General features: G+C 42.5%; 2 protein-coding genes across 3 annotated transcripts; both read left to right on the plus strand.

Moving 5' to 3' along the window:
• Positions 1–642: 642 nt before the first annotated feature.
• LOC135101788 (uncharacterized) lies at positions 643–1098 on the plus strand. The gene has a single exon (XM_064006083.1). It carries the CDS (start codon positions 643–645, stop codon positions 1096–1098), a length of 456 nt encoding a protein of 151 aa, XP_063862153.1.
• A 5261-nt stretch (positions 1099–6359) lies between these two features.
• On the plus strand, positions 6360–15785 carry LOC135102263 (ryncolin-4-like). Of its 2 annotated transcripts, none has more exons than XM_064007202.1 (7): positions 6360–6647; positions 7330–7487; positions 13674–13745; positions 13957–14123; positions 14408–14534; positions 14710–14825; positions 15054–15785. In XM_064007202.1, the coding sequence occupies exons 1-7, from the start codon at positions 6375–6377 to the stop codon at positions 15272–15274; spliced, it is 1134 nt and encodes a 377-aa protein (XP_063863272.1). In that variant the 5' UTR covers positions 6360–6374; the 3' UTR covers positions 15275–15785. The 2 variants fall into 2 exon arrangements, with proteins under 2 accessions (XP_063863272.1, XP_063863274.1); XM_064007204.1 differs by having other exon boundaries at positions 6360–6566.
• The last annotated feature ends 23 nt before the right edge of the window (positions 15786–15808 follow it).

Below are 15808 nucleotides of genomic sequence, written 5' to 3' on the forward strand. Positions count from 1 at the left end.
TCTGGTGAGCAATCGGGCTATCAGGCCGTGCATGCGGTGTCACCTGAGGGAGTGGACACGCTCGTGTCCCGCCTGTCAGCAAGCAAAAATCCACCGACACATACCCATTTGCCCCATCACATCATACCCATGCTCACCCAACGCTTCTGCACGGTACATGTGTACCAGGCGGACCTTCATGTGTGCCGATCGTTGCGTCACTTGTTGGAGCACGGCAATGATATCACAGCAGAGAGCACGGCGTGCTACTTCCTAGCTGGATGGGTGGCGTAGTTTGGCAGTTTGGTAGTGACAGACCAAGGCGCAAGCTTGGCACGACCTCCTTACCTTCCTGGACACTCGCAGGCACCGCAACATGGCCTATCATCCTCAAACCAACAGGTTAGTAGAGCGATTCCAGAGGCTCCTGAAGGAGGCTCTCCACGCCCTTGACTAACTTGTCCACAGCAAGGATACCATGCCAGTTATACTCCTCACAGCCCGGAACACCGAGGAGGACATCTAGCACTCGCCAGCAAACTTCGTGTACGGGGAGGACCTACGCTTGCGTAGCCATTCCCGTGGGTGGTCGGGACATATCCTGCGCTCACGTTCCTGCCTGCCCTTAAAGCAGGCCATGACCACCATGAGACCGGTACCCCCATGGCAACACCCAGTGAGCCTGATGTATATTCATGCAGTTTCCCTGGCTTCAATCCGCGCCACAAGTCTTCCTCCATGCCAACCTCCCCCCTCTGTCCCGGACTCACGCATCCTCCCGTCTCTTTCCCTGGCTCCTCTTTTAGCACACACCCCCCTCCCCCGTCTGGTGCAGCTCCACCTGGTCCCTCAGCCACTCCCTCAGCATACTATCCCTCCCCCTCCTACACCAGCGGATTCCCCAGCGGACTCCCGCTTAACCTTTGCCTTCGGCATCTTTTTTCCCTTACTCAGCCTAAACCTCACCCAGTCCTATCTTCACCTATTTACTCCCCTGCCCTGCAAGCACAGACGTATGACGCAGAGGACTGGAGTGAGATCCCACCCTGCCCCCATGGTGTGTCAACAGGGATTGGACGAGCAGCCCCGCTCCCAGGAGACTCCTGCGATACCGAGTAAACTCCCCTCCTCTGTCCGGGGAGCGACAGAGGATGACTTCCCGTGCAAGAGTTACATGTTCCGGTCAGATAGGGTTGTCGGCCGGCCAAACAGACACACAAACACACACACACTCCTCCAGCATCCTGCAAAGCACTACCAATGGTTCTAGGTTTCTCGTGCTGCCTTACGCTGTCTCTGGCTTCCTGGGTGTCTTTCTGTTCTCTTGCTGCTTACAATTGCGGATCCCTCTGGCTCAAAACTTCCTCTTGCAGTTCAAAAAGATATACAGATCGCGAGCCAACTTGACCCTGTCTGGTCAACTGTTGGGATTGCTACATTCTCGTCCTCGCCTCGGAATTAGGTAAGACTCAGGTCAGGTGATCATGATCCAGTTAATCGCAACCTAACACGACTCCACTACTTTCCACCCTCACTCAATCGTCCCGCCGACTCGATAGTCTTTCCATCTTAGTAGTAATAAATAATTGACTGTGAGCTGCGTTTGTTCTCCCTGCGTGACCCCTTGAACACTACAAAAAAGCGGCATGAATAACAAGAACGATATATCTACTACTACTACTACTACTACTACTACTACTACTACTAGAACTACAGCAACAATTACTACAACAACAACAACAACAACAACAACAACAACAACAACAACAACAACTACTACTACTACTACTACTACTACTACTATTACTACTAGTACAACTACTACTACTACTTTTTTTTTATGTAGGAAGGACACTGGCCAAGGGCAACAAAAATCCAATAAAAAAAATGCCCACTGAAATGCCAGTCCCATAAAAGGGTCAAAGCACTAGTCAAATATTGATGAATAAGTGTCTTGAAACCTCCCTCTTGAAGGAATTCAAGTCATAGGAAGGTGGAAATACAGAAGCAGGCAGCGAGTTCCAGAGTTTATCAGAGAAAGGGATGAATGATTGAGGATACTGGTTAACTCTTGCGTTAGAGAGGTGGACAGAAGAAGAAGAAGAAAGTCTTGTGCAGCGAGGCCGCAGGAGGAGGGGAGGCACGCAGTTGACAGTTGAGTGTCATTGAAGAAGAGGGTATAGTTGTCTGGAAGGTTGTGTCGACTTGATAGATGGAGGAATTGAGTTTTTGAGGCATTGAACAATACCAAGTTTGCTCTGCCCCAATCAGAAGTTTTAGAAAGATCAGAAGTCAAGCAAGCGTTCTGTGGCTTCCCTGCGTGAAATGTTTACTTCCTGAAGGGTTGGACGTCTATGAAAAGACGTGGAAAAGTGCAGGGTGGTATCATCAGCGTAGGAGTGGATAGGACAAGAAGTTTGGTTTAGAAGATCATTAATGAATAATAAGAAGAGAGTGGGTGACAGGACAGAACCCTAAGCAACACCACTGTTAATAGATGTAGGAGAAGAACAGTGACCGTCTACCATAGCAGCAATAGAACGGTCAGAAGGGAAACTTGAGATGAAGTTACAGAGAGAAGGATAGAAGCCGTAGGAGGGTAGTTTAGAAATCAAAGCTTTGTGCCAGACTCTATCAAAAGCTTTTGATATATCTAAGGCAACAGCAAAGGTTTCACCAAAATCTCTAAAAGAGGATGACCAAGACTCAGTAAGGAAAGCCAGAAGATCACCAGTAGAGCGGCCTTGAGGGAACCCATACTGGCGATTAGATAGAAGGTTGTGAAGTGATAGATGTTTAAGAATCTTCCTGTTGAGGATAGATTCAAAAACTTTAGATAGGCAGGAAATTAAAGCAATAGAACGGTAGTTTGAGGGATTAGAACGGCCACCCTTTTTACGAACAGGCTGAATGTAGGCAAACTTCCAGCACGAAGGAAAGGTAGATGTTGACAGACAGAGCTGAAAGAGTTTGACTAGGAAAGGTGCAAGCACGGAGGCACAATTTCGGAGAACAATAGGAGGGACCCCATCAGGGCCATAAGCCTTCCGAGGTCATTGCAAAGAATTTTAATAAGTAGCATGAAGTAGTCAGAGGGTGGAGGAGAGGGAGGAACAAGCCCAGAATCGTCCAAGGTAGAGTTTTTAGGAAAGGTCTGAGCGAAGAGTTCAGCTTTAGAAATAGATGTGATAGCAGTGGTGCCATCTGGTTGAAATAAAGGAGGGAAAGAAGAAGAAGCAAAGTTATTGGAAATATTTTTGGCTAGATGCCAGAAGTCACGAGGGGAGTTAGATTTTGAAAGGTTTTGACACTTTCTTTTAATGAAGGAGTTTTTGGCTAGTTGGAGAACAGACATTCTGGTGATGGAAGTCTTAAGTACCTTTAGTGGGCCACCTCTCTATCATGTATAGCACGAAAACAAGCTGTGTTAAACCAAGGTTTAGAAGGTTTAGGTCGAGAAAAGAGTGAGGAATGTACGCCTCCATGCTAGACATTATCACTTCTGTTATGCGGTCAGCACACAAAGACGGGTCTCTGACACGGAAGCAGTAGTCATTCCAAGGAAAATCAGCAAAATACCTCCTCAGGTCCCCCAACTAGCAGAGGCAAAACGCCAGAGGCACCTTCGCTTAGGGGGATCCTGAGGAGGGATTGGAGGGACAGGACAAGATACAGATATGAGATTATGATCGGAGGAGCCCAACAGTGAAGAGAGGGTGACAGCATAAGCAGAAGGATTGGAAGTCAGAAAAAGGTCAAGAATGTTGGACGTATCTCCAAGACGGTCAGAAATACGAGTAGGGTGTTGCACCAATTGCTTTAGGTCGTGGAGGATAGCAAAGTTGAAGGCTAGTTCACCAGGATGGTCAGTGAAGGGAGAGGAAAGCCAAAGCTGGTGGTGAACATTGAAGTCTCCAAGTATGGAGATCTCTGCAAAAGGGAAGAGGGTCAGAATGTGCTCCACTTTGGAAGTTAAGTAGTCAAAAAATTTCTTATAGTCAGAGGAGTTAGGTGAGAGGTATACAACACAGATAAATTTAGTTTGAGAGTGACTCTGTAGTCGTAGCCAGATGGTGGAAAACTCAGAAGATTCAAGAGCATGGGCACGAGAGCAGGTTAAGTCACTGCGCACATAAACGCAACATCCAGCTTTGGATTCGAAAATGAGGATAGAGAAAGAAGGAGAGAACAGAAAAGGGGCTACTGTCAGTTGCCTCAGACACCTGAGTTTCTGTGAGGAAAAGAAGATGAGGTTAAGAGGAGGGGTGGTGTTCTAAAGACTGAAAATTAGATCTTAGACCGAGAATGTTGCAGAAGTTAGTGAAGAAAAAGTTGAGGGGGGGTGTCAAGACACTTAGGGTCGTCGACAGAAAGGCAGTCCGACATGGGGACATTTATGGTCCCCTCCCCAGATGTGGAATCCGAGGCTGGTGTAGGAGTCGCCATGATGATTTTAAAATTTTTGAGTGAAGAGTGTATGTGTTATTAGATGCTTGTAGTTTTGTGTGGAGGAAGAGAGTTGTCTTCAGAGGGCAGGCTGTGACTGCCACAAAGGGAAACGTTCAGTGAGGTCACAGCTGGGTTTAATGATAAGTTCACACCACCCCCTGAACAGTGCTTTAGACCTCACTGGGAGTAATTATCGTTTCGGCAGGTGTCTACTGCCTCCCCCTGGTAACTACTACTACTACTACTACTACTACTGCTACTACTACTGCTAGAACTACAACAACAACTACTACTACAACAACAGCAACTACTACTACTACTACTACTACTACTACTACTACTACTATTATTACTACTACTACTACTACTACTACTACAACTACTACTACTACTACTACTACTACTACTACAAATAATAATAATAATAATAATAATAATAATAATAATGATAATAATGACAACGCGGTGTGTCACACATTACCCAGCTCGGTGGACGCAAACTGTCCCACGTCACGAACATAAAACACAAAACAATTCTGTCGCAATGATTTAATCAAAGGTTATGAAGCACTATAATCATCTTCTTTATATCAGTTCATGAAATTTTAATATAGGCTCTAATAAAAAAAAACAAATATGACGACAATACATACTTTATGTCCTTTGTTTACGAGACGGCCACGTGTTGCGTTATTTTATTTATTTCATTTATTTTTATTGCGATAGAAAAACATGGATGAAGGAAAACCATGAGCAGAAAACGATGGTGAAGTAACAGTAATGCAACAGGAGATAATAACAGTTCGGCGGGAGATCCGCTTTGCTTCTCTTATTATGTGTTGCACACTCTGTTTGTAGTCATTTATGTAACTCTTACTCTCCAAGTTTTATCATTACATTTTATCTAATTATAGGTTTGTATATTTATTTATATGCACCGGCAGACGCACTGCTAGCAAGATAACAAGAATGCCCAAGGGGAGAACCACAGCTAATGTCTTTAATTTAATTGACTGCCCCCTCATCTCTCATCTATGTACAGCCCAGTAACACTCTACCATTATGAAGAATATTTACTGAGATTTACACCTACTTTTCCATCGCTCTTATAAACCCAGACAACTTATAATAGAAAGAGATACAATAATGAGTGAGAAAAGCTTGCGAACTGTTCTTAAGGAAAACAAACAAGTCAAGTAGAATTTCGAACGAGGCAAGTAGTTAGCTTCTAATTCATCGACGCGGTGAAGTGTGACACGTAGAAGACTGTTACAGGAAATAACAACTCAGATGTTTGTTAGATATAAGAGAGAGAGAGAGAGAGAGAGAGAGAGAGAGAGAGAGAGAGAGAGAGAGAGAGAGAGAGAGAGAGAGAGAGATGCGTGAAGCATACAAATGGAAATAGACAAATATATAGGTAGATATATAGATGCAATGCTCACGTGTTGAAGCAAGACACGATGTCATTGTATTTTCTATAACATTTATATTGTTGTATCATTATTATATCAGTATTTCATAATCTTACGAGTATAATGAACTACATAAATGCATCTCACCTCCAGACGTTCTATGACAGCGATCAGTCATTCATAATTTTCATTTCTAAAACTAATCTGTGTTAGGCGAGAGATACAAATAGATAAATAATGTATGTATTCTGATTTACCCTTTATTTGTACGCATCCCATATAGGCATTGTCCATGCTCATTACAGCTTGATACAAGTTGGGCGTGGGTGTGAAAGAGCTGGAATTCCCGTTATGTATCTTACATTATAGAGCAGGGATTCCCGATGTTGCTTGATACGCGTATGTTTTGGTTGCCATGCAATGAAGCAAAGTATACTTTATGTAATCTCTAACCTATAAAACACTAAAAGTACTAAAGTTAATCTTTCACCAGATAAAATGGATTCGATCAGTAACACATTCTTAACCACAATAATGAAATGTGGAAGTGATTCTCACGGCACTATCTACAACACCACAACAACGACTTGTGGTGCCCGCAGGAAGCAGCCCCTCAGAACTCGCCTGGCTGCCGTGAAGTACAAAAGTGCTTTCTTACCTCCACCCATCAGTTCCCAAGCACACTCAATACCACACTCACCGCCACGCCGTCCCTGCCCATATGAGGTGAGAACTTTGGAACTCTGTACATATCTACGAGAGAGTTACCTCGTCTGGCTCGCCCGTCAGTCAAGATGCTCCGCCGAGGTAAAAAAAAAAAAAATTATAATTATTACGTTTCCTTGCGTCCGGGCTGCCCGCCCCGCGGAGCAGCCAGCCTCACCCCTGCCGCCAAATGCTTATCGCCTTCTCCTGCCTCACAGGCGAGGGACATCAGGAGACGCTGCTGCAGCAGCCGGTCAACTAGGACCTTCATTTTGTTCTACATCAGTTGCATTAGTATATAAGACAAACATCTAGCTTACTGTACATTGACACATATTAATAACATCTCTTGTTTTACTCAATATATGGTGGTGGTTTAAATTGCCTCTCACACTTGAAATGCGCAATTAATCGTGTAAAGGATATTAGTACAATCTATTTTTCAGAAACTAAGATGTTTTAATTATTCTTTTAATTCCAGTTTATTGTTCTAACGATGTCGATCCTAGTATTCATCTTTATCTCTTTATATTTTAAACTCTTTCGCAGTTGCTATAAAAACACAGAGAAGAACGGTGCACCATTTTAAATAACAATTCATGAACTTATTTTTCTTTAAATACTAAATTACTTGACGCTGTATAATAAGAAGCAGTTTTCTTTCAATATCGAAAATAATTTATGAAGTGTTCGTAAGGACTTATAACCAAGGATCAGAAAAGCCAGAGACAGAACAGAGTAATACTGACATGTTTGTGAACCCCTTTATTTCTCTCCCGAACAGAGCAACATGCGGGTCTCCCTGTATGTGATAGCAGTGTTGGGAGCAGCAGGCGTGCTGGCCATACGCGTGGGCGCTACACGAGAATATGTAAGCCCAGACACCAGCCCACCAGAACATGCCACTGACATAAAGCTACACCCCATAAGCTACTCTATCAGGTGAGTGGGACCTTTGAACACACTGAAAACTGTGACAGTTATCGATATATATATATATATATATATATATATATATATATATATATATATATATATATATATATATATATATATATATATATATATATATATATATATATATATATATGAGAGAGAGAGAGAGAGAGAGAGAGAGAGAGAGAGAGAGAGAGAGAGAGAGAGAGAGAGAGAGAGAGAGAGAGAGAGAGAGAACAAGAAGAAATAGAAAGTGAAAAGAGTTCTTTTTGAGTTCAATTCCTGAAGGGTTAAGAGTCTACGAAAAGACGTGAAGGGCAGAAAGATATAATCTGCATAGAAGTGGATAGGACACGAAGTTTGGCTTAGAGAAGATCTTTGATGAATACTAGAAAGAGAGTGGGTGACAGGAAAGACACCTGAGGAATACTATTGATAATAGACTTAGGAGAATAACAGTGACCACTTGCCATTAGCTAAAACAGCTTCTATGAAGTTAAGCGTTCTGAGACGTCTCTCACCCCCCAGTTGCTAACTCTGTACAAGGGCCTTATCCGTCCATGTATGGAGTATGCTTCACATGTCTGGGGGGGGTGTCTCTCATACCGCTCTTCTAGACAGGGTTGGAATCAAAAGCTTTTCGTCTCATCAATTCCTCTCCTCTAACTGACTTTCTTCACCCTCTCTCTGATCGCCGCAATATTGCATCTCTAGTTGTATTCTACCGTTATTTTCATGCTAACTGCTCTTCTGATCTTGCTAACTGCATGCCTCCCCTCTCCCGCGATCTCGCTGCACAAGACTTTCTTCTTTCTCTCACCCCTATTCTGTCCACCTCTTTAATGCAAGAGTTAACCAGTATTCTCAATCATTCATCCCTTTCTCTGATAAACTCTGGATCTCCCTGCCTGCTTCTGTATTTCCACCTTCCTATGACTTGAATTTCTTCAAGAGGGAGGTTTCAAGACACTTATCCTTCAATTTTTTACTATCACGTTGGACCCTTTTCTGGGACTGGCATCTCAGTGTGCTTTTTTTTTTTTTGGATTTTTGTTACCCTTGGCCAGTGTCCTTCCTACATAAAAAAAAAAAATAATAATAATAATAATAATAATAATAAATCTACATCAAATGAAAGTATGGAAGAATACCAGACTATTTTCGTGCAGACTTCGGTAAATTAAGAAATATCTTAGAGTGAAGTCTCATACCATTAATATTGGTGAAGCTTGGAAGACATTTAATTCTAAACTTAACGCTCTAGAGGAATGTGATCCACTGCGAAACAGGCGTTCAGTCATCAACAGTAAACCGATATTGATGGAAATGGCTATCAAAATTTGACTATTTACTATTTGACTGCTTAACTTCCACAGTGGAGCACATTCTGACTATCTTCTCTTTCGCGGAGATCTCCATTCTTGGAGACTTCAATGTTCACCACCAGCACTGGCATTCCTCTCCCTTTACTCACCAACCTGGTGAATTAGCCTTTAACTTTGCTATCGTTCACAACCTGTAACAATTAGTTCAACATCCTGCTCGGATTCCTGACAGTTTTCGAGATATGCACAACATTCTCCACCTTTACTTAACTTGTAATTCCTTTGCTTATACTGTCACTCAGTCTCCTCCATTGGGCTCCTCCGATCACAACCTCATATCTGTATATTGTCCTATTGCCCCAATTCCTTCCCAGGATCTCCCAAAGCGCAGATGCCTCTGGGGTTTTGCCTCAGCAGATTGAGGAAGCACTATTTTGATTTTCCATGGAATGACTACTTTTTCTGTGTCAGAGATTCGTCTCTATGGCCTGAACATATAATAATGGTGATAGTATTTTGTATGGATGAATACATTCCTCACTTTTTCTCTTGCTGTAAACCTTCCAAATCTTGGAACTCTTGCATTAGAGAGGTGGATAGAATAGGGGTGAGAGAAAGAAGAAAGTCTTGTAAAGAGAGGCCGTGGGAGGAGAGGAGGCATGCAGTTACTAAGATCAGAAGAGCAGTTAGCATGAAAATAGCGGTAGAAGATAGCTAGAGATGAAGCATTCCGGCGATGAGAGAGAGGCTGAAAATAATCAGTTAGAGGAGAGGAGTTCATGAGACGAAAAGCTTTTGATTCCACCCTGTCTAGAAGAGCGGTATGAGCGGAACCTCCCAGACATGTGAAGCATACTCCATACATGGACGGATAAGCAAGCCCCTTGTACAGAGTTAGCAGCTGAGGGGATGGGGGTGAGAAAAACTGGCGGAGACGTCTCAGAACACCTAACTTCACAGAAGCTGTTTTAGCTAGAGATAAGATATGAAGTTTCCAGTTCAGATTATATGTAAAGGACAGACCGAGGATGTTCAGTGAAGAAGAGGGGATAGTTGTCTGGAAGGTGTGTCGAGTTGATAGATGGAGGAATTGAGTTTTTGAGACATTGAACAATACCAAGTTTCCTCTGCCCCAATCAGAAATTTTAGAACGATCAGAACTCAGGCGTTCTGTGGCTTCCCTGGTTGAAATGTTTACTTCCTAAAGTGTTAGACGTCTATGAAAAGACAAGGAAAAGTGCAGGGTGGTATCATCAATGTAGGAGTGGATAGGACAAGAAGTTTGGTTTAGGTCATTGATGAATAATAAGAAGAGAGTGCGTGACAGGACAAAACCCTGAGGAATACCACTGTTAATAGTTTTAAAAAAACAGTGACCGTTTACCACAGCAGTAATAGAACGGTCAGAAGGGAAACTTGAGATGAAGTTACAGAGAGAAGGATAGAAGCTGTGGAAGGGTAGTTTGGAAATCAAAGCTTTATGCCAGACTCTATCACAAGCTTTTGATATATCCAAGGCAACAGCAAAAATTTCACCAAAATCTCTAAAAGAGGAGGACCAAGACTCAGTAAGGAAAGTTAGAAGATCACCAGTAAAGCGGCCTTGATGGAACCCATACTGACGATCAGATAGAAGGTTGTGAAGCGATAGATGTTAAGAATCTTCCTGTTGAGGATAGATTCAAAAACTTTAGATAGGCAGGAAATTAAAGCAATAGGACAGTAGTTTGAGAGATTAGAACGGTCAACCATTTTAGGAACAGGCTGAATGTAGGCAAACTTCCTGCAAGAAGGAAAGGTAGGTAGATGTTGACAGACAGAGCTGAAAGACTTTGACTAAGCAAGGTGCAAGCACAGAGGCACAGTTTCGGAGAATGATAGGAGGGACCCCATCAGGTCCATAAGCCTTTTGAGGGTTTAGGCCAGCGAGGGCTTGGGAAACATCATTGCGAAGAATTTTAATAGGTAGCATGAAGTAGTCAGAGGGAGGAGGAGAGGGAGGAACAAGCACTGAATCGTCCAAGGTAGAGTTTTTAGCAAAGGTCTGAGCGAATAGCTCAGCTTTAGAGATAGATATGATAGCAGTGGTGCCATCTGATTGAAATAAAGGAGGGAAAGAAGAAGAAGCAATGTTATTAAAAATATTTTTGGCTAGATACCAGAAGTCACGAAGAGAATAGATCTTGAAAGATTTTGACACTTTCTGTTAATGAAGGAGTTTTTGGCTAGTTGGAGAACAGACTTGACATGGTTCCGAGCAGAAATATAAAGTGAATAAAATTTTGGTGATGGAAGGCTTAAGTACCCTTTGTGGGCCACTTCTCTATCATGTATAGCATGAGCTATGTTAAAACTGTGTTAAACTAAGGTTCGGAAGGTTTAGGTCGAGAAAAAAAAGAGTGAGGAATGTACGCCTCCATGCCACCATGCCAGACACTATCACCTCTGTTATGAGCTCGTCAAACAAAGACAGGTCTCTGACACGGAAGCAGTAGTCATTCTAAGGAAAATCAGCAAAATACCTCCTCAGGTCCCTCCAACTAGCAGAGGTAAAACACCAGAGGCACCTCCGCTGAGGAGGGATTGGAGCGATAGGACAAGATACAGACATCAGATTGTGATTGGAGGAGGCCAATGGAGAAGAAAGGGTGACAGCATAAGCAGGAGTAGAGGTCAGAAAAAAATCAAGAATGTTGGGCGTATCTCCAAGACGGTCAGGAATACGAGTAGGGTGTTGCACCAATTGCTTTAGGTCGTGGAGGATAGCAAAGTTGAAGGCTAGTTCACCAGGATGGTCAGTGAAGGGAGAGGAAAGCCAAAGCTGGTGGTGAATATTGAAGTCTCCAAGTATGGAGATCTCTGCAAAAGGGAAGAGGGTCAGAATGTGCTCCACTTTGGAAGTTAAGTAGTCAAAGAATTTCTTATAGTCAGAGGAGTTAGGTGAGAGGTATACAGCACAGATAAATTTAGTTTGAGAGTGACTCTGTAGTCGTAGCCAGATGATGGAAAACTCGGAAGATTCAAGAGTGTGGGCACGAGAGCAGGTTAAGTCGTTGTGCACATAAACGCAACATCCAGCTTTGGATTAAAAATGAGGATAGAGAAAGTAGGAGGGAACAGAAAAGGGACTACTGTCAGTTGTCTCAGACATCTGTGTTTCAGTGAGGAAAAGAAGATGGAGTTTCGTAGACGAGAGGTGGTGTTCTACAGATTGAAAATCAGATCTAAGACCGCGAATGTTGCAGAATTTAATGAAGAAAAAGTTGAGGTGGGTGTCAAGACACTTAGGGTCGTTATCAGAACAGCAGTCCGACCTGGGGACATTTGTGGTCCCTTCTGCAGATGGGGACTCCGAGGCTGGTGTAGGAGTCGCCATGATAATTTTGAATTTTTGAGTAAAGGGTGTGTGTCTTATTAGGTGCTTGTAGTTTTGTCTTTAGAGGGCAGGCTGTGACTGCCCCCTTGTGTTGTGAGACACAAAGGGAAATGTTCAATGAGGTCACAGCTAGGTTTAATGGTAAGTTCACAGCACCCCCTGATCCAGTGTTTTAGACCTCACTGGGAGTAATTTTCGTTTCGGCAGGTGCCTACTGCCTCCTCCTTTACAACACTAACTTACAATACTAACCGTAATCAACAGTGATCACTGGCACTGAACTCCGATACGACTTCAACGTGATTAATAGTGTTGACATTTGTCACTGAAATGAAGTCTAAGATATTTTCACCTCTTATCGATGCCCCACAAGCTCCTTTAGACTTTTTTTTTTTTTTTTTTAGATTACTAAACAAATCGCAACCCGGGTTTAAGGGATCGCCCCAACTGTATTTAAGTAAGTTAGTCTCTGACAATAATGGTCTTACTTTGGGAACAAATTTCGGCAATCTGATCGTGAAGTTTGTTACCTATTCTTTGTGTTTGTCCGGGAGGTTGATAAATGACGCCCATTATGAATTTGTGCTATCTTGAGTGGAGATGAATGTAGGAGATATATATGTTATCTATTTTTAGCTGTCGATTTTTCGAGAGGGTGGAGACTAGACCGTAGAAGAGCACCCAGACCCCTCTGCGCAGTCTCTCGCAGCTGAACAAATTGTATCCTTGCAGTGGAAATTCGTCTAAGAAGTCTGTTTAATGCATCAATCAATGATTCCACTAGACCGATAAAGCAGTACTTTTCCATACAGATAATTTCCTTATACTGCGCGCATTACATAACAAAGTTTGAAATTATTATGAACAGAAAAGAGGAATTTAGTTTTAATTAACTAAGCCGTCGTTTGCATTTTCCTTCGCTTCGCGTTTTTTTTATATAAGCATTGACAGTATTGTCTTGCAGATCCTAATGAATTTAAGTGCAACCCGTTACTTGGGAAAACAATCCTCTGGTTGCAGGTGTTATTAACAAATTCCACCCCTTCCTCTTTGCAAATATTAACGAGACGATAACTTATGCGAAACGCCTTGTCGTAAGTAATGTTGACTGCATTCATTCTGGGAAGGATAACGAAAACGATAATATTTCTTGTTTTCGGTTTACATTTTCTGATCAGCTCTGGATTATTTACGAGAAAGGCCTCTAATCTCGTCTTGTGTATGTCACTTCCCCCAACGTGGATAAGAAATGGTATTCTCTCCATTCCACTTAGTTTCCTTCTCATCATAATAACATTTTCTTATATCTAGATTCCTCTAATTCTAAATCAGGCTTCAAACAATGTGTGTGTGTGTGTGTGTGTGTGTGTGTGTGTGTGTGTGTGTGTGTGTGTGTGTGTGTGTGTGTGTGTGTGTGTGTGTGTGTGTGTGTGTGTACTATGTTCTCGCTTGCCTTTGGTTTCTAACGAGTGAATTATCCACCGTCAACAGACCCGCGGACTGTGCAGACCTCCTGTTGGCCGGGGCCACAGTTAGCGGCGTGTACGAGATCTACCCCTTCATGTGAGTGCTTGGCACCGCGCCTTTCATCAATCACATAAACTTAATTGTCACGATGTTTTCATTTACGTAATAACCAGCCTAAGGAATTATATGAAAAAAAAAAATTACTTCTTTCTATATCATTAACATAGTGACAAATCATATTTCTCCCTAACATCGCAAGAAAATTTATTCCTTCAGCTGCCTTCCTTATTCCATTGCTGGCCGCTAGGTGCACGTGTGGAAAGCCGGTGCGGGTATGGTGCGATATGGAGACAGACGGCGGCGGCTGGACTGTGTTCCTAAACCGCCAGCATCAGGAGGTCCAGCTAGACTTCAACCGTACTTGGGACGATTACAAGGCAGGCTTCGGCAACCCTAACTCCGAGTACTACTTGGGTGGGTGTGGCAGGAGCTGGGATTCAACCTTATCGCAACAGTAATATAACTTCATACTTTTTTTTTTTTTTCTTCAATTTTCAAGAACGAAAATTTTATTGCATTTAAAGGGGGCTTACTAAAGGTAAAACGCAAGGAAAAGGTCAGCTTCATTGATATTTCCTAATATAATTTGCGAAAAAATGGTTGATTGCCCTTGATATTTTTTTTAGAAGTAGTCCACATCAATGGAAGATGGAAATAGATAATTATGAAGAGTTGTTAATTTTCCAAATATTGTACAGGCAATGATGTGCTGCACCAGATGACGAATAGCCGTTTTTATGGCATCCGTCTGGACATGGCCTTACCCTCGGGGGGTCACGACTTCGCCACCCACCAGTATTTCAAGATAGATTCTGAGGAAAACAGGTAAACACAAGCAAGTAGCGACAGGGTACCAACAATATGCATATATATTGTTTGTCGAATGTAAATTATCAGGGAAATATCATGACTGAAATTGCTATTATACGTGTACGGAGGTGGGTAGACGCTTTCAATATACTTATTCGACGCCATTTCATTTTGTACTTCATTCCATAAGATATTTGGCATCCTTGACTGGCACCAAACTGGAAGGCACCAGCAGTACAAATTGTCTAGCCCAGATGAATAACAGGGCCTTCACCTCACTGGACAGGGACCACGACAGCTCTAGCAGTGAGTGTCACGCACCTTGTGAGGAATAGTAACACAGGGAAATATGGTTTGATGTCTAGATGTATGTTTTTCGTAGTGTTTTATGCATTTTTCTTTTTTACTATTTTTTTCTTTTTATTCCTTATACACATTAGTTTAGCAGCCGTTTTCTTGATCTCTTTTCGTTACATCCTCAACAAAGTATAGGTTTGTGAAAACTAAACAATTTCCTCTTACATTTCGCTTCAGATAACTGTGCAGTTCTTAAAGGAGGGGCATGGTGGTACTACAGCTGTGGGTACCTCAACCCCACTAGCCCATTTAACATGACCCTCATGCTGACCTGCAGTGGCCCCGTTAGAGCCGTAACTCACCTCCAGGTCAAGATCCGGCCATCCACCTGTGACGCCTCCTTCAAGAGCATCCACCTGAAGGACATGGGCTGTGGCTGTGGTGCTCAGGCACTCTAACACTTTCACTACTTGACTTGGCCACCACATGACGACCAGGATATTTCCCCCTTTTTGCTGCTCTTGAGTCTCGTTCAGAAACGATCAAGGCTCTCATCAAGATTATTTCTGAAAGCCACATACATGAGCCTGTTAAAAATATTAAAGATAGGACGCCAGAACGTTTGAAAATATGGACCATGATGAGAACAGGTGTAGACTTTGTATGTTCTCGTCTTCAATATTAAAGCCCTTGATACTGGAGTCTTACTAAACACCTAAAAAGAGCTTAATGACTTTGTTTATTCTGCACATGTTTTATGAGATATTTCCAAGAATGAAGACGAGACAGTAAAAAAGTCACATCGTGTATTAATGAACAAACTAGCTTCCACATCTCGAACCACCTACACTGTCACCTCAAGAAACACGCTTTTTAACATACATTAGTTATCATTACAAGGTTTATTGGCATTTATTGTCTCGACACAGTTGTCCTATATTGCTGACTAATAAAGGTATGAAGAATTTTTGTATGCTTCTGACTTCAATGAT

The sequence above is a fragment of the Scylla paramamosain genome, chromosome 7 (genome assembly GCF_035594125.1).
Source record: "Scylla paramamosain isolate STU-SP2022 chromosome 7, ASM3559412v1, whole genome shotgun sequence".
Classification (NCBI taxonomy): Eukaryota; Metazoa; Arthropoda; class Malacostraca; order Decapoda; family Portunidae; genus Scylla; species Scylla paramamosain.

Coding starts and splice junctions, on each gene's coding strand:
- LOC135101788 (XM_064006083.1), top strand. CDS start 643: ATGGCAACACCCAGTGAGCCTGATGTATATTCATGCAGTTTCCCTGGC.
- LOC135102263 (XM_064007202.1), top strand. CDS start 6,375: ATGAAATGTGGAAGTGATTCTCACGGCACTATCTACAACACCACAACA. Junction 14,124..14,407: donor TAACTCCGAGTACTACTTGG/GTGGGTGTGGCA, acceptor AATATTGTACAG/GCAATGATGTGCTGCACCAG. Junction 14,826..15,053: donor GGACCACGACAGCTCTAGCA/GTGAGTGTCACG, acceptor ATTTCGCTTCAG/ATAACTGTGCAGTTCTTAAA.